We start from the raw sequence: 18,432 nt of genomic DNA on the forward strand, positions 1-18,432 counted from the left end.
AAAGACGAGACAGACAAACACGTCTCCAGATACGCCAGCATGAAGAGCAGAAGATCTACGAGCAGAAGAAATCCAGGCAGAAAACAGATTTTATTCAAGTCGGTTTGGTTTATGAGCAACAGGAACATAACTGAGTCATTTATACATGAGTCAGTGACGGGAAGCATGACTGATGTTTCATTAAATTCTTAAATTAAACTGTGAATATATAGAAAAGAATGAAACAAACAAATATTTTATCATTGTTAACTGAACCTGTCTATGCAGATATTAAGGGCACAACAACAAAAACTGTTATATAACAAATACAGACACAGACTTGAGTTTCAGTGAAAATTTACGTTTTCAAGTTGAATATTTTTTTTGATACGTGTCTAAAATGTTAAAATGTTCAGTTTGAGGGCTGTCAAAAAGGAAAGAAAGAAAGAGGAAAAAAGTGAGGTATAATTCTTTAAATGTTTGTTCTTTTACTAGAATTTAGGATTATGAAATTTTTCCCCAAATACCAAACAAAAATTACATAAAACTCTCAATAATTTGTATCATTCTTGTCTAAACTTTTCATTCCAGTTGAATCAAAAGATTTCTTTCAGGAAACAGGCTGCAATACTCACTTTCCTCCACTAGATGGTGATAAGTCGCTAAAGATTCTTAAGAAGAGCCTTGAATTCACGATCCATAACCAACAATGAAATTAAGAAAAGTCTGTTTAGGTCTCATATATAGATATATTTGAACTAAACACGTGAAGAGGTAATTTTGGTGATGATGATGATGATGATGATGATGATGATGATGATGATGATGATGATGATGATGATGATGATGATGATGATGATGATGATGATGATGATGATGATGAAGCCTTCCAACCTGAAAGACTTGGAGTTCATCACCAAACATATAATAATACCAGAGAAGAAGAGTTATCGGCATAATTTACATGGGATTTTTAATTAATTGTTACAAAAGAGTTACTTCATAATATTTTTCAGTCAGAATCTTAATAATCATCGCAATTTACTTCCATTTGTGTTTATTTCAGACAACATAAGTAATTTAAATATCGGAAAGAAAATCTAGCAGTTCCTAAGCAATTTGGTATTTGTTACTTTTGGCTAACTGAAGCTACTTAGCAGCGTGAAGCCAACCCAGTAAAAAGATTATACCAGCTGTTTCAAGTCACAGCATTGGCATAAATAGCTAATTTTAGAATCAGTTTTAAGAAGTAACAAGCATTAAACATTGGTTCTGAGTCCATTCTCTGAGATACAGCGAAGACTTCCTCTGGATCTAGAGAAACGTGATAGAAGGCTGACTTTGTAACCATCTTTATGTGACTCTGAAGGTTCAGGTCAGAATCTATCAATAAACCCAGATTTTATGTCACTAATGCAACAAAACAAAAAAACCTTTTAATGAGAAGACATTTTCCAGACTTCACTTCCATCTGGTGACGTCTGGACATGTCCTGTGGGGGACAATTACCCCCCACAGGGGGACAATTAACCCCACAGGACATGTTGTTGTTTTCATTGTGTAACAAATGCCTGCTGGTTCAAGGTTTGCGTGCCAGTGCAACATTATCACCACCCAAAGTTTCTCTGCAGAATATTCTGTTCACAGATATGATTGGTGTCATTAAGTGAACCCATCAGTGGTTGTTCATGCTGGGACTTGAGCATCATGACTCCTCTGCTCTTCCTCTGAATAATGAGCTTCATAAAAACTAATATTACGTTACAGTTTCACTGCAGTGGCCAAATACTCTGGACTTTGGTCTAAAATGGAGTGTTGGAGTCGGATGTTAGCATTAGATTCCCTAGCTACCGTGCTGAAATAGCACGTTAGCATTAGCTTCCACAAAATATTATTGGCATTTGGCAGAAGTGTAGCACTAAAAACAGTGAAGCAATTTAACATTAAGTTTAGCTAAACACCATGTTGGTGTAGCATTTTAGCTTTAGTGTAACCAGTGTTTATGACCAGTGCTGCAGGGTTAGCACTGGTAGCAGAGCTAACTTTGTAGTTAGCGGTGGTCACCTCTGCTAATTGCCTTCAAAAGTCACTTATTTCTATGTAATCCAGTGGAACCAGTGGATCACTGGATTTGGTGGATTATGGTTAACTGGATCTTCACCAGTTTGTCCTGTAAAATTTCTCGATGTTAGATTTGTTTTACATAAACTGCAACAATCAGCATTTGTCTGTATTTAGGTGGATAGTTAGTGGGAGTGGTTGCCATTTTGTTTATTTACAATTATTATTCTGGTAACTGTCTCAGTAAATAAAGATGCTAGTATTGTTTTGGTCGTCCATGTTGTGTTTAATCTGTGTAAAATATAAATTTATAACCCATAATCAACACTGTGGCAGAAACTGTACGTGTTAAAAACCTCGACACACCCGACAGCGTCTGTAATAAACACCCAGCTGCGGTTCACCACAAGACTTTGGCTTTTAGTCACATTTGTGTTTATACAATAATCACAACTCAGCAAATCTTTAACAGAAACCTTTATTCACTTCCAACAGGGTTAAAAATTACAATCCGGAAAAGATTGACATGCAAACATAGATTTGTTTGTTGCTTAACATAAAAGTAATTCATAGAAAAATAAAAAAAAGCTGCTTGACGGAAAAACACCGCAAGTCTAAAGAACATTAAAAACAGGATCAAGGACACATATAAACATTATATATGTGTGTAAAAAACATATATTTTGATTCCATATAGGAAGGATTGGACATAAAATGCTATTTATTTCCAATGCATTATTTTAATGGGAGAAATTACATTTTACCTACTAAAACACAGCAAACATGTAAAACTTTAAACAAATTTGTTGTTGGTTTTAATGCTAAACTTAAAAAGTGCTCTGTAGGTTTGCCTTAATAAAAGCAATTTTGCTCATTTTCTGTGTCAAGAAAGAAAAAAAATAGAACAATTCAATAAAAATCAGGATTTAAGTCACTTTTAAAATTATTAAATGAATAAAATAGATTTGGGTAAAAGTCAAAATGCAAAAGGTTATTTAACCACAAACATTTGTGTCTTAGTCAATATTTTCTGTTGCAAGATAAGTCAGAGATTTACGACCATACTAAGAAAAACATTTTTAAATTTAATTGTGGGAACAAAATAATAAAATCACGAGAATGAAGTCAAAACATTTTGTGAATAAAGTCACAATAATAGAACAAAGTCATATTTTTTTTAAAATAAAGTCAAAATAATAAAAATAAATTTACAATAAAATGAATTTATTCTTGTAAAACTACGACTTTATTATAGTACGGTTTTATAAGTCCTTATTTTCTTTTATTATTATTATTATAGTGGTCCCAATACGCCGACATAGTCACAATATTTCATTTTGTCCTAAATAAAAATAGAATCCAAACTTGTATCAATCTTGAACTAAATTCAGGGGCCACACAGAATCATTGCAGGGGCCATGAGTGGCCCGCGCCCCACACTTTGAGCTCCCCTGAGCTTCAGATATCTCCCCTCATTTCCGTAGCTCTCAGTGACGTCGGAAGCACGTCCGGGGTGGTGACGTCAGCGGTCACGCCGGTCGCGGGCTCCGGCGTCGTCTCCCGGACCATGATGACCGGCCCGGCCGTGTTGGCCGTGTCCGGCTCCGGCGCCAGCGTGCTGCCGTCTCCCGAGGTGAACGTCAGCGAATCCGTGGTCACGACCAGCAACGGCGGGACGGTGACGGCGGGCGTCACGTCCACAACTTCTTCTTCTACTTCTTCTTCTTCTTCTTCCTCCTCTTCCTCGCCCTCCTCCTCCGAAGACTCCTCGGAGGATTCCTCGGAGTCTTCGGAAAGCTCCGCCAGGTATCGCTGCGGCTGGTTCTTGTCCGGGATGTCGGCGTCTTGCCTGTGGCGAATCTGCGGAGAAGAAATGAAACGAAGCAACAAGAATCGTTTTACTGCTCTGGTATCTGACGTCATGCCCTTTAAACGAACCGGACGATATTTAGAGGGAAAGAAAGTCGATTATAATCGAAGACTTTGGTGGAAAGTGGAGAACAACCACACTTTATGTACATATTTTTGTAAAGTTTTGGCATTACTAATGATTAAATTAAAAATCAGTAAAATGTCACTTTTTTAAATTATGCAATTAATCGATTAATCATCAGAATAATTGATAGATTATTTGATGGTTTGTGTTTTTTCAGTACATAAAAACACCAAATTATGTCATTGTACTTAATGGGCTACAAAATGGGGCCTGCGGACCCTTCAGGGGCCACCAGATGGCGCCAAAAGGCCTGAGAAACCTGGAGGCAAGGTAAGAAAAAAATGCAAAACTACAAAAAAAATTAGCTCATAAATTTATCAGCCATTTTTAAATGTATTCTTTTAATCATAAATTATAACCTTTATTTCAATCATTATTAGAAAATATCAGTTAAAACAACTTATTGAAATGTTATTTTCCACGCTCATCTTTCTAATTAATCAAAGATGGCCGACTAAAATCAAACTTCGAAGATGGGATTTATGCTAAACAAATGTAGTAAAAGTGAGAAAAATATTTTTTCTTTACATATTTTGTTGAATTAAGTGTTTGTTTGTAAAGGAAGTTAATGCTGTTTTGGGGAGTCATGACATGGAAAACTCTGGGCACCCTGGTCTAGTCAAAGCCCAGATGAAATGTTACAGAGGGTAAGAAAATGAAGCAAAGCAACATTAGATAGAAGAGTTGGTTTAAAAAATCCTCCAAAATTTCATGAAATGCTGCTTTTTTCCATTCTGTCTCCTTCTTTATGTAATTAAGTGACAACATTGAGAAATTTATAGAATTTAAATAGATAAATAAATACAGATAGAATAAAAATAAAACATAGAAACACACCCATCCCTCAATAAAGTGCATAAAATATGAAGAAAAATAATTTATGTGGTGGATTAAATCTGAAAAATAACAGAAAATAGTAATAATAAATGATTATTTGTGTATTTCAGTGTTTTTGTTCTTACTGGTTTCGCGTCCATCGTCGTCGTGAGAAGAACAACGAGGAGAACGACGTTCAGCAGCCCCATCACTGGTTGTTTACTGTCTCTGTAAGAAACATCAAAAATCACATTTACACTGAAGACATGAGAAAATTCACACAGGTCACTTTAACACTGCAAAAACATAAAATCCACCAACTACTTGAGTCCAGTTGAAATATCTCAGTTCACTTGAAATGAGACAAAACTAACTTACAGTAACTTTTCTGCAAATTATCGGCGCTTAAGTAAATAATCCCTTGATATTGATAAAAAGTAAAACCAAATTATTTCATTTTTGACATGAAAAAACAATGTGTCCTGCTTTCCTTTCGTAGTTTTGTTTCATTTCAGTGTATTTTACTCTGAAATCTACAAAATATTTGGTCAAATTTTGCAGTAAAATTTGATTACTTTCTCTAAACTTTGCCAAAACTCCATGAATATATAAACAAAGCCTTATTTATGCTAAAGTAGATCAGGAATCACGCAGCTCCTCACCTGTTGTGTTAAATCCTGAGCCTGAATCTGAACGATTCAGCGTTTCGGTGCAGAAATGCCTCTGAGCTTCCTGCCGGCGCTGCTTCCTTTATCTGGGCCGGGCTCGGGTTCTCTGGTCGGGCCGTGATGGACGGCGGACGTGGGGCGGCGGTTGTGTAAGATCGGTTTTCCCTGGTCTGAGGTGCAGAGGAGGAGCAGAGCGGGAGGTTTACCACACGGCCCAGAATAACCAGCAGAATCTCTGTGTCGAGACTTTTACTGTGAAATCAAATCGACAGGAAATGCTGCTAAACACGCCGAACACCTTTTAAAATTCAGACATGTTGAATTTATCCACCTGTTTTAAAATGTACATCAAATAGCAGTTTTGTCTTTTCAGACATTCACCAAACTTAACCGAGAACATAGAAGAATTAGAAAGGAAATGGATTATTTAATTAAAGGTGACATTCTGTGCTTCCTTAAACATCTTTGGATCCGTCCGTGGCCTATACAAAACCTATTCATTGCATCCTCTTTTTTTGCACAGTCATTCTTAGGTAATGAGACTTTAGCTGTTTTTGTTGCGTCTTGTCACTTTAAATCCAAAATGGCTTCAAACAGATGCGCAATCATAAAACCGTGCATGTTTGAAAAGCAGACGTGGAGCCTCCTGCACAATCAACAATAATCCACTAAGTGGTTTCTGGGTGGTAAGTCTATAATAAATCACTTGTCTCTTCCAGCAGCCATTGTACAGCAGATACAATGGTAAAACCAGCTGACCAAACATGCTGGAGCTCTGCTTAGGTTGCTAGGTGAGGAGCAATGGGGGGGGGGGGGGGGGGGGTTAAAACCATTTAGAAACAGTTTTTTAAATGCCTGGGTTGTTTTTAGAAACAGTAGAAACCTAAATATCAGTATAAATTTGTGCAAAATATTAATTCTGATTGTTGGAAGAAGAAAATTGGGTCAAAATTGGCATAATTATATCACCGTGTGACTTTAGTATTTAATAGATATGATGATTGTGTGACATAAAATGTTGTTTTGGCGAAAACTAAAACACCTACCAGACTTTCTTTTTATAAAGTTAAAATTAATCGACTGCGTCTCAAACAGTTTTCTGCAGTTTTCTGCAGTTTTGTGGAGTTTTGTGCAGTTTTGTGCAGTATTGTGCAGTTTTGTGCAGTTTTGTGGAGTTTTGTGCAGTTTTGTGGAGTTTTGTGCAGTTTTGTGCAGTATTGTGCAGTTTTGTGCAGTTTTGTGGAGTTTTGTGCAGTTTTGTGGAGTTTTGTGCAGTTTTGTGCAGTCGGTGGAATGCAGCATTTGAGACGGAGCGAAGCCACACTTTGATCCGACGTGTGACACCACCGTGTTACTTCACCATCCTGAATCTTTCCCCACCTCTCTTCCTCTCTGCCGCTGCTTGAGAAATTCCTGCGCAGACCTCATCGTGAATCATGAACGAGTCGGAGGACGGTTTCATTTCAGGGCCCAAACCAGCACAAAGAATGCAGAACCGAGGAACCATCCATAAAACCGACAGTAAACACAGCAGCCAGTGCGAACATGGACCGCAAACACCGACTCCTATACTTACAAATATAGATATGTGCCCCATACATTAAATAAAATAAACAACCCTCAACAAAACACAGAGCAATGGCTTCTAATGATCAGTTGTCATCAAGTTAACAGTTGTAAAATTAAACTTAAACTGAACAGTGTTTATTTTTATTATTACAGTTAATAAAAAACATTCAAAACATGGAAGAATTGCACATGAAAACATGAAGTTAAATCTAATAATAATATAATGAAATAATATTATGAACGCATTGCTAACAATAATCCGATTGTTTCAAACAGCGACTGAAAAAAGTGGGAGGGGCTTCCGGTTGCTATGCTAACCGCCAAGCGCACTGATGAAAGAGTTTTAGTTTAGTTTTATAAACCAATTCTGACAAACTTTACATCTATAATAAAACAAAACCAAAAATTATTTTTTGGTTAAATAAAATCTATTAATATATATCATCAATATTGTAGATATTGACATTATTTCCATAAAACAAGATCCTTTATCTTGCTGATATTTGAATGTTTTTACCTTAGTGTTTCAATAGCTAATGCTATCTATGCTAAGCTAACTAGCATTGCTTCAGAAAGCTGCGGGTCTTTTTAGCATTATGTAAACTCACCGGCTAGCTAGTTGCATTAATATGTTTTTGAATAATTAGCCTCCAATAAAAACACAGAAATTGGACTTTTTGTTATCATAATCCAAACCCTGAAACACAAAAACGTTTTTCATTTATGATGCAGGGACAGCAGCTCTATTTCAACCAAGTATTTTTACCTTTTTTGATGAAACTACAGAATGGATTCATAAATCAACTGATAACATAAGAACTTCCTCCTTGTGGCGAGTGCAGAACCGTTGCGTGCAGACGATTTGGATATGACATACAGCGGACCGACTTCCTGGTAATCCGGCCTCGGTTTCACAGCGGGACTCTGTGAACAAACACATCTGAGTCAAAATAACAAAAGACGAGAAGCTGCTGCATGACTGAGAATCCGCTGGTGGAAAAGTCCCAGTTCAGCTCAGTGATGAACATTATCGCCGTGTCTGTGGTCACGTTCAGGAAGCGCTCAAGTTATATTTAGGCAAGTAAACAGTGACTTGGAATGTGGCTAAAATTAAATATTTGTGCACAAGTGAAGTATTAAGAGTAATTTAGATAAAAGACAAGAAAAAATCAGGAAATTTATACCAATAAAACTTTGATTTTTTACATTAATTATACATATTTACAATAAAAGGCTTCGGTGTTCTTTAATTTTGAAAAGTTTAGATTAAAAATCACGTTTATTCTTATTTTCTATCCATTTTTATCATTTTCTTCATCTTTTCCACCAGTAAAAACATCCAGGATCCTTCAGAACAAGGCCGGTGGGTCCAGAGGCCATTAAAGCCTCACTGCGTAGACTGATGTTGAAGCTGATGGTCTCTTTGGATGCAACCGGGGTTGGGAGTAAATGCAAGTATCATGTCAATGACTCTAATTCCATCACAATCATTTTTTCCTTTCCAGTTGAACTGGAGACCAGTGGAGTTTCATCACCATTGAGTCAAGCAGCGCCTCCAGCAACATGTCGTCCTTCACAAACGTGAAGCTTGGATTCTGATGTTGTGCATCTGATGCAGATATGGGGCGGAGCAAATTCACCTCTGAGTCACAGATCATCATCCTGGTCATTATTAGCTCCTCCTTTGCTTCACTCACAGCAGGATGTCTCTGTTGTCTGGTCATTTCTTCCTCTATTCAATCTAAAGTCTAAAACATGCAAAGTTTTGGACTTGAATACAGGAAGTGATGTCATAAGAGGAGTGGGGTTTATTTTAATAAAGATGCCCAAATTTCTTCACCCAGATTGTTACAGGTGTGATTATCGCTACCAATCAGTGATTCAGCACAGCACCAAATAGTTTTAAGTCTTTGACATACAAACAGTGTAAACAAGTCATCAAAAGATAAACAGCATTAAATTATGATCACATGTTTTCCCCGTGTCTCTGTAAATGAAAGCGCCTGTTCAGGTCTCTGTGCCGCAGAAAGAGGTACAGAAAATAACAGATTCTGGTAAAGTTTTCCCACTTTTTCTACCAGTTTGTTTTTATCAGTAAAACTGATTCATGTCAGTTTATGATTATTTTGAAAGCTGGATTGATGATCATTTTATTCAAGCAACATCCAGTTTCTTACCTGGGAAATTGTATCTGATGCTAATAATGCGCTGGATGCTAATGCATCAGATGCTAATGCTAGCTTGTCGGTTTGAAATCAGTTCTATGAAAATGTGAACGAATTTATTAAAAAACTTCATTTTCTTGATCTTTGGTAATATTGATTCAAAAGTTGCAGTTTCATTGGCAGATTATTTCACTCATTATGTTAAAAATATCCTTATAAGTTAAATAGAACTAGTTCTTTTTCATAAATATGATGATTTTTAACTTAAAATAGCCTCATATTTCTAGTGGGAAAGTTATTTGTAACTTAATTTAGTCTTATTTTAAGTGTATTAAATTACTTGTGCTTCAACCTCCCTGGTAAGATTTAATGTCTGTTCTGGAAGAAAACTTTGCAACGTTTGTCTGATCTGCTGGTTTATTTTTGCTCCTGCTGGGACTCGCAGCTTTCAAAAACAAGCAATGTGGTTTAAGGAGGAATGTTTTCATTAATTTTAATGAGTCTGTTTGGGCCTGAAATCTTTAGTTACTTTAACTATGATAAACTGTTTCTCCAAACGAGGAATGGGTTTTAAGGGCAATCAGCAGAATCATTTTCTGTAAAAGATAAGATCTTTGTGGGATAATGGAAGCTGCAGATGATTTACTGACTGAAACATGAATATTCATGTTTCAGAACCTCAAACTGCATCAGAAACGTTTGGCTCCAGGTTTTATCTAAACAGCATTACAGCGATTAAAAGGTTTGGAAAATATCTGGATATTTTAACTGATCATCTTCCTGATTCGACTTGTTATCCTCACAGAAACAAAACCTGAGGAGATTTAAACAAACTTATCTAATTTCTGCCAAATTAAATAAATCATGCCTCATTTTTATTTGAATAAAACACTTTTATAAATACTTAAAGTAAATTCTCCAGTGCAATAGTCTAGAATATCATTAACTTACTGCATATATACTATATGTCTATAAATGTCCCAATTTCACACTAAATATTTTGCTAACTGTTTAACTTGCTAACTAAATAATTTGGAGGTAAATATTCAGATTGGCGCTAAATGTTTCTTTTGCTCCTGTATGTATATTCCTAAATCAACAGTGTTTTGCATGAAGAATGCTGCAGATAATTCATGTTTTTATTGTGACATTTAAGTTGCACAGAGTTAAATGTCTCTGCAAAATGATAGGAGGAATGATTTTAACTTTGAACGTTTTTATTTAACACAAAGGAAAAGCAATGTGTTATTTTAGCTTCTGTAAACACATTCAGGTAAAAGTAATATTTAATTTCTTTTGGCTAAAATCAAGTTTCCAGGTTCAGGAATGCGTTTTCTGACATCTAGTGGTGACAAAAAGTATTGCTCCATTTTCAGAAACAAACTGGTTTGATCAAAACTTCTCCAAATTGATATTTTACAGCATCTCTTTGCTTTTTTTCTACATAAATAATTGTTTATTATGTGATAAATAAACTAATCGGCTGTATGTTTCACCAGCAGCCAAACCGGACCGGAACCGGACCAGAACTGGACCCGTGGATGGGCGAACTCAGGTAAATCCCATTTCTATTCCTGCTTGATGCAAATGATTTTATTAAACTTGGTGAAATCAGCCGCAGAGTTTCAGACGGACAGAAAGTGAAACTTTCTCTAGAAATGAAACTTTGGTTCAGACAAGAGTTTCCGTTCTGTTCGCAAACCAAACAGAATATTTACGACACCTGGCAACACGGTGGCAGCTTTCAGCAAACAGGTTGTGCTTTAATCAAAGAAAACTAGATTTCCTTTTCTTTCTAAATTCAGAAAGAATTTTATAAGAGTAAATATAAAACTATGCAAGAAGATTTTTTTAATCTCAGTATTCGGACAGAAAATTAACAATATGTTTTGGATGGTAGTTTCAAAATGAAATAAAAAACATCTGAACAAATCTTTCAATCTGTATAAATTCACTTATTCAGATCCTTGTGTCTGAACGCAGCTGGTCCAGATGTTGCTCTGGTGCCTGTTGGTCGGCGCTTCCTGCTGTGTAATTATAAAGCCATGTGGACGCGCTGAATGGACTATTCAGGGCCTGATAATCACAGCGTAGCTTGAGAATCTGCTCCTCTGTAATTACCGCTGCCCAGTAATGGCGACAAATTGAGTCGGTTGCATAAAAACGATTCCTTTAAAGATTCTTCATTTGAGACCCTGTGGAGGGTTTTGGGTGTCCTGAGAGCTTAGTGGACCTTTTCAACATGTTTTACACATAAATTACACATTTTAATTATGTAATTATGTTGGGGTTTTTTTTAATAAACCAACAGTTTTAAATATGTTATAAAAAAAAGTTTGGACACTATTGTCTTAGATGCTAGCTAACTAGCTAAACACTAACTAATTGAAATCACAGCTAACCTGCTCTTTAGCCGTTGAGCTAGCTTTATTGTTAGCATGAAGAAAAGCAGTTATTTGAGCTGATTTTTTATCTGGATGACTGTAAACATATATTTATAATTTACATTAACTGAAATACAACAATTACCATCCAGGATAGATAGATAGCTTATTTAGCCTGTCTGTTAGCTAGTTAGCTAGCTAGCTTCAATCATACTAGCTGACTGATTTGCTACCTAGCTTGTTTGTTGTTGTCTTTCTCTTGATGGTAACTTATTGTCATTACGTTTTCTGCTTTCTACTTTATTTATTTTATAAATAATAGCCGATATTGATGGTAGAATTTTAAAATGATGTAACCAATACATTTTTCTTTCAAAATATTGTGAAAAAAACACAGATTTTCTCTGTTTTTGCTATTTTTTTCACAGATAAATGTTTCAGATCATCAAAGAACCAGAGTAAATCTAAAAATCTATTTTAAAATACAGACAATAAAAGAAGTTTTCACATTATTGTAGGGATTTTTGCAGAACAGTTTCAGTCCAACCAAACTGTGGGATTTTCCATCATGAACAGCCTAGTTAAGGTCAAACCACAGCATTTCAATCAGGTTTAAACCAGACTTTTACTAGGCCACTTTAAAACTTTATTGCGTTTTCATTGAGCCATTGAAAGATATGCTGGTGTGTTTATCTTTTGTGCGTCATCAATATTTTGGACAAGATGGCTGAAATGTTTCTGCAGGTTTATCTTTTACAGAGAAAAATCCTGAATCTGTCCAGTTAGCTAGCCACATTGTAGCAGGTAGCTAACTTAGCGACAAGCTCATTTTGATGGCAGTTAGATGTCTGGCCAGCTAATAGGCTGTTAGCTAGCTTGTTGTTAGCTTTTATGACTTAGTGCTCTGCTTATGAAATATTTAATGAGGTTAATTTTTTATCTGATGTCTGAAAACAATAAAACTGTTCAGTTATTAATCTCCCCACTTTCCACTTTTTATTCAGACAGAATTCTGATTATGAAACTGTTTTAATTCACCGCTTCAAAAGAAAAATAAACTTTTCCACATTATTGATTTAATCACTATTTTTAGTTGAACAATTCACACAATCAAAACATAATTATTCTTCACACAAATCAGCAACATTAGTTAAAATTACAAAACAAACTGCTGTAAATACAGAAAACAACTAAAAACAAACAAAATCACAGAATTAGAATTAACTTAAACATGAATGAAGTAATTCATCTATTCATTTGAAAACCACAAAAATGCTGCAAATGATACAAATTCTTAGTTTGATTTTTAAAATGGTCACTATTACTAAACACAATTCACTGGGAAATAAATACTTTCACTAAAAACTAAATTTAACTAATAATTTCTTTGTTCATTTCTTTTTTATCTCACAGTTTTACTTAAAGTAACTCATGTAGCTGCAAGGATTGGAAAGAAAATTGTCAATATTTATGTAAATATAATTTAAATTCCCATCTGAAAATAATTAGTTTTTGTTCTTTTCGGCCTTTTTCATGCAGCTCATAATTCCTACTTCAACTTTCAGTGCAAAAACTTTAAAAAATGTTCTTAACTCCAAAAAATGCCATTCAACCAGTGTTTCTATAGCAGAGACGTTGATAGTCTGACGTTTCTGACGTCTTCGAACGGCTCAGAGTGCAGGATGCGTCGCTGGACCCGGGGTCATCAGGGGTCATACATGGGGTTGGTGAAGTTTCCTAAAGAGCCGTGTTCATGGCCGTCCAGCAGGGGGCCGTACGACGTCCGTCTGCACACAGCAACACAGACATGGTGAATGAAAGTACAGGTGATGCAGTGATTTGGTGTTTTCAGTATTAAGTCTCACCTGAACTTGTGGTGGTATAAACATCCCAGCACCAGCAGAACCAGCAGCAGGAAAACAGCCACGATAATGAAGACGCTACCTGCAAGCAGAACGAGTTTTAAACGCTTGAAAAACGTTACAGTTAGAGGAAGGCCAGTCAGAAACAGGATCCATGTTGGATTTTTAAACTTTGTTTTTCCAGCAGCTTCATGTTTTAAACATGACAGAAATCCAGAGTTTCTTCATTAGAAACCAGATAAATGATAAAAACTCATTGGATTGTTCAGGCTGTCAGTGAACCATGAACTTCTGATCCTTTCCTCTTCCAGCAAATCAGACAAAACTGACCTTTGAACTTTCAAATAAATAGGAAAGCAATAAAACATAAATCGACTCACATTTTAAACTACATATAATTCAGGTTTTCTGCTGAATACCAAAGGTTTGTGTCCTGAATGCATCTGAAACGAAACCCAAAGTTAAACCATAAACTTTCTGAGTCACATTTTATCACCTGCACCAGGCGGCCATGACGGTAGGCCAATAAACGCTGCAGGTGAAGCAACACCTGGATTTATCGGCCCCAAGACTAACAGGTTAAACTTTACGAATCAAAACGTTTGAAGAGAAAAAGTCTGAATTATTCACCGACCAGAGAGGAAGAGCAGTAACTAAAACACCTTTGTTTTTCACGTGTTTGTTTTTAAATCCCATGAAGAAGTGACTGGAAGTTAAACAAGGAAGTAAGAGAAGAAATCGGTTCACATATTAACCACAGCAGGAACTTTTCCACGTTAGAGGTCAGAGAAGTGAGAAGAAGGAAAATGTTGCACAACGACAGCATGAATCATCAGCCGCTGCCATCCATATAGATCCTTAATATTTACATTTTTTAATCAATTTATTTTAATTTTTGCCTCTAAAGTTGAAATAAATGACAATATTTATAAAAATGGTCCTTATTTCAATCATTATTGACTTCTGAGTTTAAAGACGAGAATTTTTATTTATTGACGAGAATAGTCAGCAGAATAAAGACGCAATTTTACCAGGACGTCTTAAAATTTAATTATTTTAATAAATTAAATGAGTTATTTCCTATTAAAATGTATTTAAAGCTTATTTATAATTTTTTGAAATGTATGTTGGACTCTTGATAAAATTATTCACTAATAATAATAATCCAACATAATATTTTCTACTTCTACTCATTGTATTAATGAATATTTGACTGGATGTTTTAAAACAATGATGGAAAAATCTGAAGGCTTTTTGTCATTTTAATCTCAGAAGGAAATTCCCGTCTTTCACCTTTGACCCAAGCGCCATCCATCGTTTACAGAGACCCACCAACTTCTGATCCCTTCAGTTTGGGAAACGTTCCCCGATTTCAAAAGTTTGCATCAGATCACAGATTCAGCCTCCATTTCAACATCAAATCTCTGAAAAATGTAATTATGCAGCAGCAGGTGAACGATTCAGGTCCATTCACTCTTTTCTTTCTTCTCCTTGTAGATTTTGGAAGAAGCTAAATGAGGAAAACCCTCACAAAATATCACAAAAAGTTAACTGGTGGACCTGCCTACCTGGGCTCAGAGCCTTTGACTCGTCTTGCCCCTGATGCGGCGGCGGACTGCTGGTGGGGGCAGCATCAGGGCTGGTGGGGGCAGCATCAGGACTGCTGGTGGGGGCAGTATCAGGCCTGCTGGTGGGGGCAGCATCAGGACTGCTGGTGGGGGCAGCATCAGGCCTGCTGGTGGGGGCGCCAGTTGAGCTTGGTGGTTCTGAGGCCATTTTGCTGGTTGTGGAACCAGTTCTGGTGGTAGAGATGCTGGTGGCGGCTACGGTGGTTGTCGATTGGTCAGTTATGTGGGTGACGATCGTATTGGCAGTGTCAGAGGTCGCCGTGGATGATGATGGTGGTGATGAAGATGCAGAAAATGGCCGTCGTGCCGTTTTCAGTTTGAGATGATGTGGTTGATGAGTTGGAATCCATTGACGAATTTATAGATGTCGTTATTGGTGGTGTCATCGTTGGTGGTGTTGGTGGTGCTTTAGTTGTCGTCATTATTGGTGTTGTCGTTGTTATTGGTGTTGTTGTTATTTGTGGTGTTGTCGTTGGTGGTGTTGTTGTCGTCGTTATTGGTGTTGTTGTCGTCGTTATTGGTGTAGTTGTCATTGGTGTTTGTGTTATTGTTGTTGTTATTGGTGGTGTGTTGTGGTGCTTTAGTTGTCATTGGTGTTGTCGTCGTTATTGGTGGTGTCGTCGTTATTGGTGGTGTTATTGTTGGTGCTTCAGTTGTCATTGATGTCGTTGCCATCGTTGTATTTGGCGTCTGTCCTGACGCCGATGATAACAGCAGACCTGTAATTCCACACAAACGACATTTCAGTCTTTTTCCACTCTGGATGTCTTATGGTTTGCAGACCAGCTGTTTCTCTACAATACTCTATATTTTGAGACGTAAAAACTCAAAACCAGTCAAGAAAAATTCCCCTTAGTTGATTCTACATGTGTGTTGCACATTTCAGCAACTCAAAGTGCTTCACATCATGAAAACATCAACAGTTGTGAAAATGAGAAACAGACGTTACATTTTGTTCATGTTGGTTAATATTCAACTTATTATGCATTTTGATGATGGAAACAGAAAAGGCCCAACAGCTGCCCTGTGGAACTCCAGATTGTGCATTTTCTATGGATGAGAAAATATGAATTTGAGTTTATTCTTGGAATATTATCACTTTTTTGCACATTGAAAAAATATACATTATTCTTAATCTAATCCTCTGTCAGAGTTTTGTTTGTTTCTTTACAAAATGGTTGCAAAGATGTGCAGCAGATAGAAAATGAACTCAAAATATCGATACTATCATTTATCACAGAAATTCCTGGAACAATTTTATCATGCAGTAAAATTGTTATCATGACAGAACAATGCATTCTTAGTTTTATTCTTTAAAAAGCATTTTTTAGGGAATTTCTTCATGTTTTGCTTCAGTGTTTCTAACTAAAGCCACGCTGATGTTTTTCTGAGACGCGCGCCGCGTTGGTGTGCAGGAAGTGGAAACTGAGATCCGGTGCGACGCTTCTGAGAGTTTCTCTCTCTGTTTGGCCTCAATTTTGTTTTTCAAACTGATAAAACGTTTCATTCGCCTCAGAATCTGTATGAAAACACTTCCTGTCATTAAAAACCACAAGCCAACCTTTCCCCTCCAGCCTCCACTGGCTTAGTTAAAGTAGCTGCTGTTAATCAATCAATCATTGATAAAACCTTTGAACTGTGGAGCTTTCCTCAAAATCCAGGTTTTAATTCAAACTTTCTCGAACTTCTTTTGGGAAACGGCGGAGGAGATCAGGTTGTTTGGTTTTCAGCATCATTTAACATTTAAACAAACTCATTAATCTGAATATTGTCCAGGCATTTGGGAGAACTGCTACCAGAGCAAATGACTTACATGTTATCAGCGTTTGCAGACTGACGCTCATCTTGCTTTTATCTTCCTGAGCCGCTGATCTTTGCTCCCTCTGGACGTCTGAGCGGTTCCCTGCCTGGAGCCGGTTCTGGTTCTGGTTCTGGTTATAACATGGAGAGAGGGGGGCGGTACCGCTGACTGAGTCAGACCTCAGAGGGCAGCCCAGTCCGCGTTCAGGAAGCTGTTAGAGGTGACAGCGTGTGGTTGGTTTATTTTTAGGCTCCATGTTCTGGAGTTTAATAACTGACATTTATTATGAAACACAAGATGAGTTGTTTTTATTTCTATGATTTTAATTCTGGTATAAATGTTTAGTTTTTGTTGTTTTATGGTGATAGAGTTCAGTGATTTAATGTTAAACTAGCAGCAACGTCTGAGTTGTAATTACAAGCATCCAGCAGCAGAGGGCAGCACAAGCTTTAAATACAACCAGGAAGCATGTGAAGGTTTAAAGGACAAGTGCACCATTTATTGAGTGACTGGATACCTCAATATTAATCTGTCAATAATAACCTTATTTCCTAATGTATTCTGTAATATAGTTATTTTATTTTACATTTTATTTTTGCATTTGTTCATTTTTTTACAGTTTTATCTCCTATTTATTTATATCCAGTTTTATTTTCTCATTAATTTTCTATTTTGATTAATCTTTTTTTATTTCCACTTTAGTTCTATTTCCTATTTATTTAGTTGAATTTAATTTAGTCATTTATTATTATCAGTTTATTTCCTCTTTGTTTTCAATATTAGTTTATTAATCGTTTTATTTCCTCTCTTTTTATTTTATGGCTTTTTTCCAATCTTCTCTCCTCCCGTATAAAAACAGTCCAGCAGGGGGCAGCATGTTCCTATGAAAGTGGCCCTGATTGCCGATATTATAATAACAGAAAGTGTTTAATTTGAAAGCCTAGAATTTAAAACTAATCTTTTTGTGATCACATTCAGTCCTTTTTAAACCATAAAGTCATCGTCACAAAGATTCCAGAAAATTGGTTCTGGTACCACCAGAACTCGTCAGATTGGCTTTATGTAGGTCTGAAGGATTTGTTCCTGCTCTGATCAGCTGCTGCGGTTCACATTCACACCGAAATGAACCAAACTCCAAAGGACCTGTTCCCCTCCTGGCCTGTGGGGGCGCCGCACCAAGAACCACTGAAGGAAACGACAAGAAAATCTCTGAAGACACTGAACGCAACTTTGTTCATTTACAAAATGTAAACAAATGGCGAGGCATCAGATTTTAGCGGTTGGAGGATTTTTATTTCTCATGCTAGCGCTTGGCTAGTGTGTTTGTTTTGGTTGTATTTACCCAGAATGCCCTGTGCTGTAGTTCACTTCCTGATTCTGGAGCGGTCTCCAGTGTAACAGCTCAGTCAAGCCTCTTTTTAGTTCAGTTACACGTTCACACCTCTCCAACAGAACCGGCTAAACAGAGCTGTTGTGAAATTTCACTAAAGTGCAGAGCATTGT

At 36.6% G+C, this 18,432-nt stretch overlaps 2 protein-coding genes across 2 annotated transcripts; both read right to left on the bottom strand.

Annotated features, from left to right (window-relative positions):
• Positions 1-2,499: 2,499 nt before the first annotated feature.
• On the bottom strand, positions 2,500-5,588 carry LOC129353084 (proline-, glutamic acid- and leucine-rich protein 1-like). The gene is made up of 3 exons (XM_055022283.1): positions 5,515-5,588; positions 4,999-5,080; positions 2,500-3,900 (listed from the first exon to the last, which is right to left on the bottom strand). Exons 2-3 carry the CDS (start codon positions 5,059-5,061, stop codon positions 3,499-3,501), a joined length of 465 nt encoding a protein of 154 aa, XP_054878258.1. The 5' UTR covers positions 5,062-5,080; positions 5,515-5,588; the 3' UTR covers positions 2,500-3,498.
• Positions 5,589-12,645: 7,057 nt separating this feature from the next.
• LOC129353086 (prostate androgen-regulated mucin-like protein 1) lies at positions 12,646-15,645 on the bottom strand. Its single transcript, XM_055022286.1, has 3 exons — positions 15,069-15,645; positions 13,504-13,582; positions 12,646-13,425 (listed from the first exon to the last, which is right to left on the bottom strand). The coding sequence occupies exons 1-3, from the start codon at positions 15,274-15,276 to the stop codon at positions 13,344-13,346; spliced, it is 369 nt and encodes a 122-aa protein (XP_054878261.1). The 5' UTR covers positions 15,277-15,645; the 3' UTR covers positions 12,646-13,343.
• Between the last annotated feature and the right edge of the window lie 2,787 nt (positions 15,646-18,432).

The sequence above is a fragment of the Poeciliopsis prolifica genome, unplaced genomic scaffold (assembly GCF_027474105.1).
Source record: "Poeciliopsis prolifica strain line A6 unplaced genomic scaffold, Auburn_PproV2 SCAFFOLD083, whole genome shotgun sequence".
Lineage (NCBI taxonomy): Eukaryota > Metazoa > Chordata > Actinopteri > Cyprinodontiformes > Poeciliidae > Poeciliopsis > Poeciliopsis prolifica.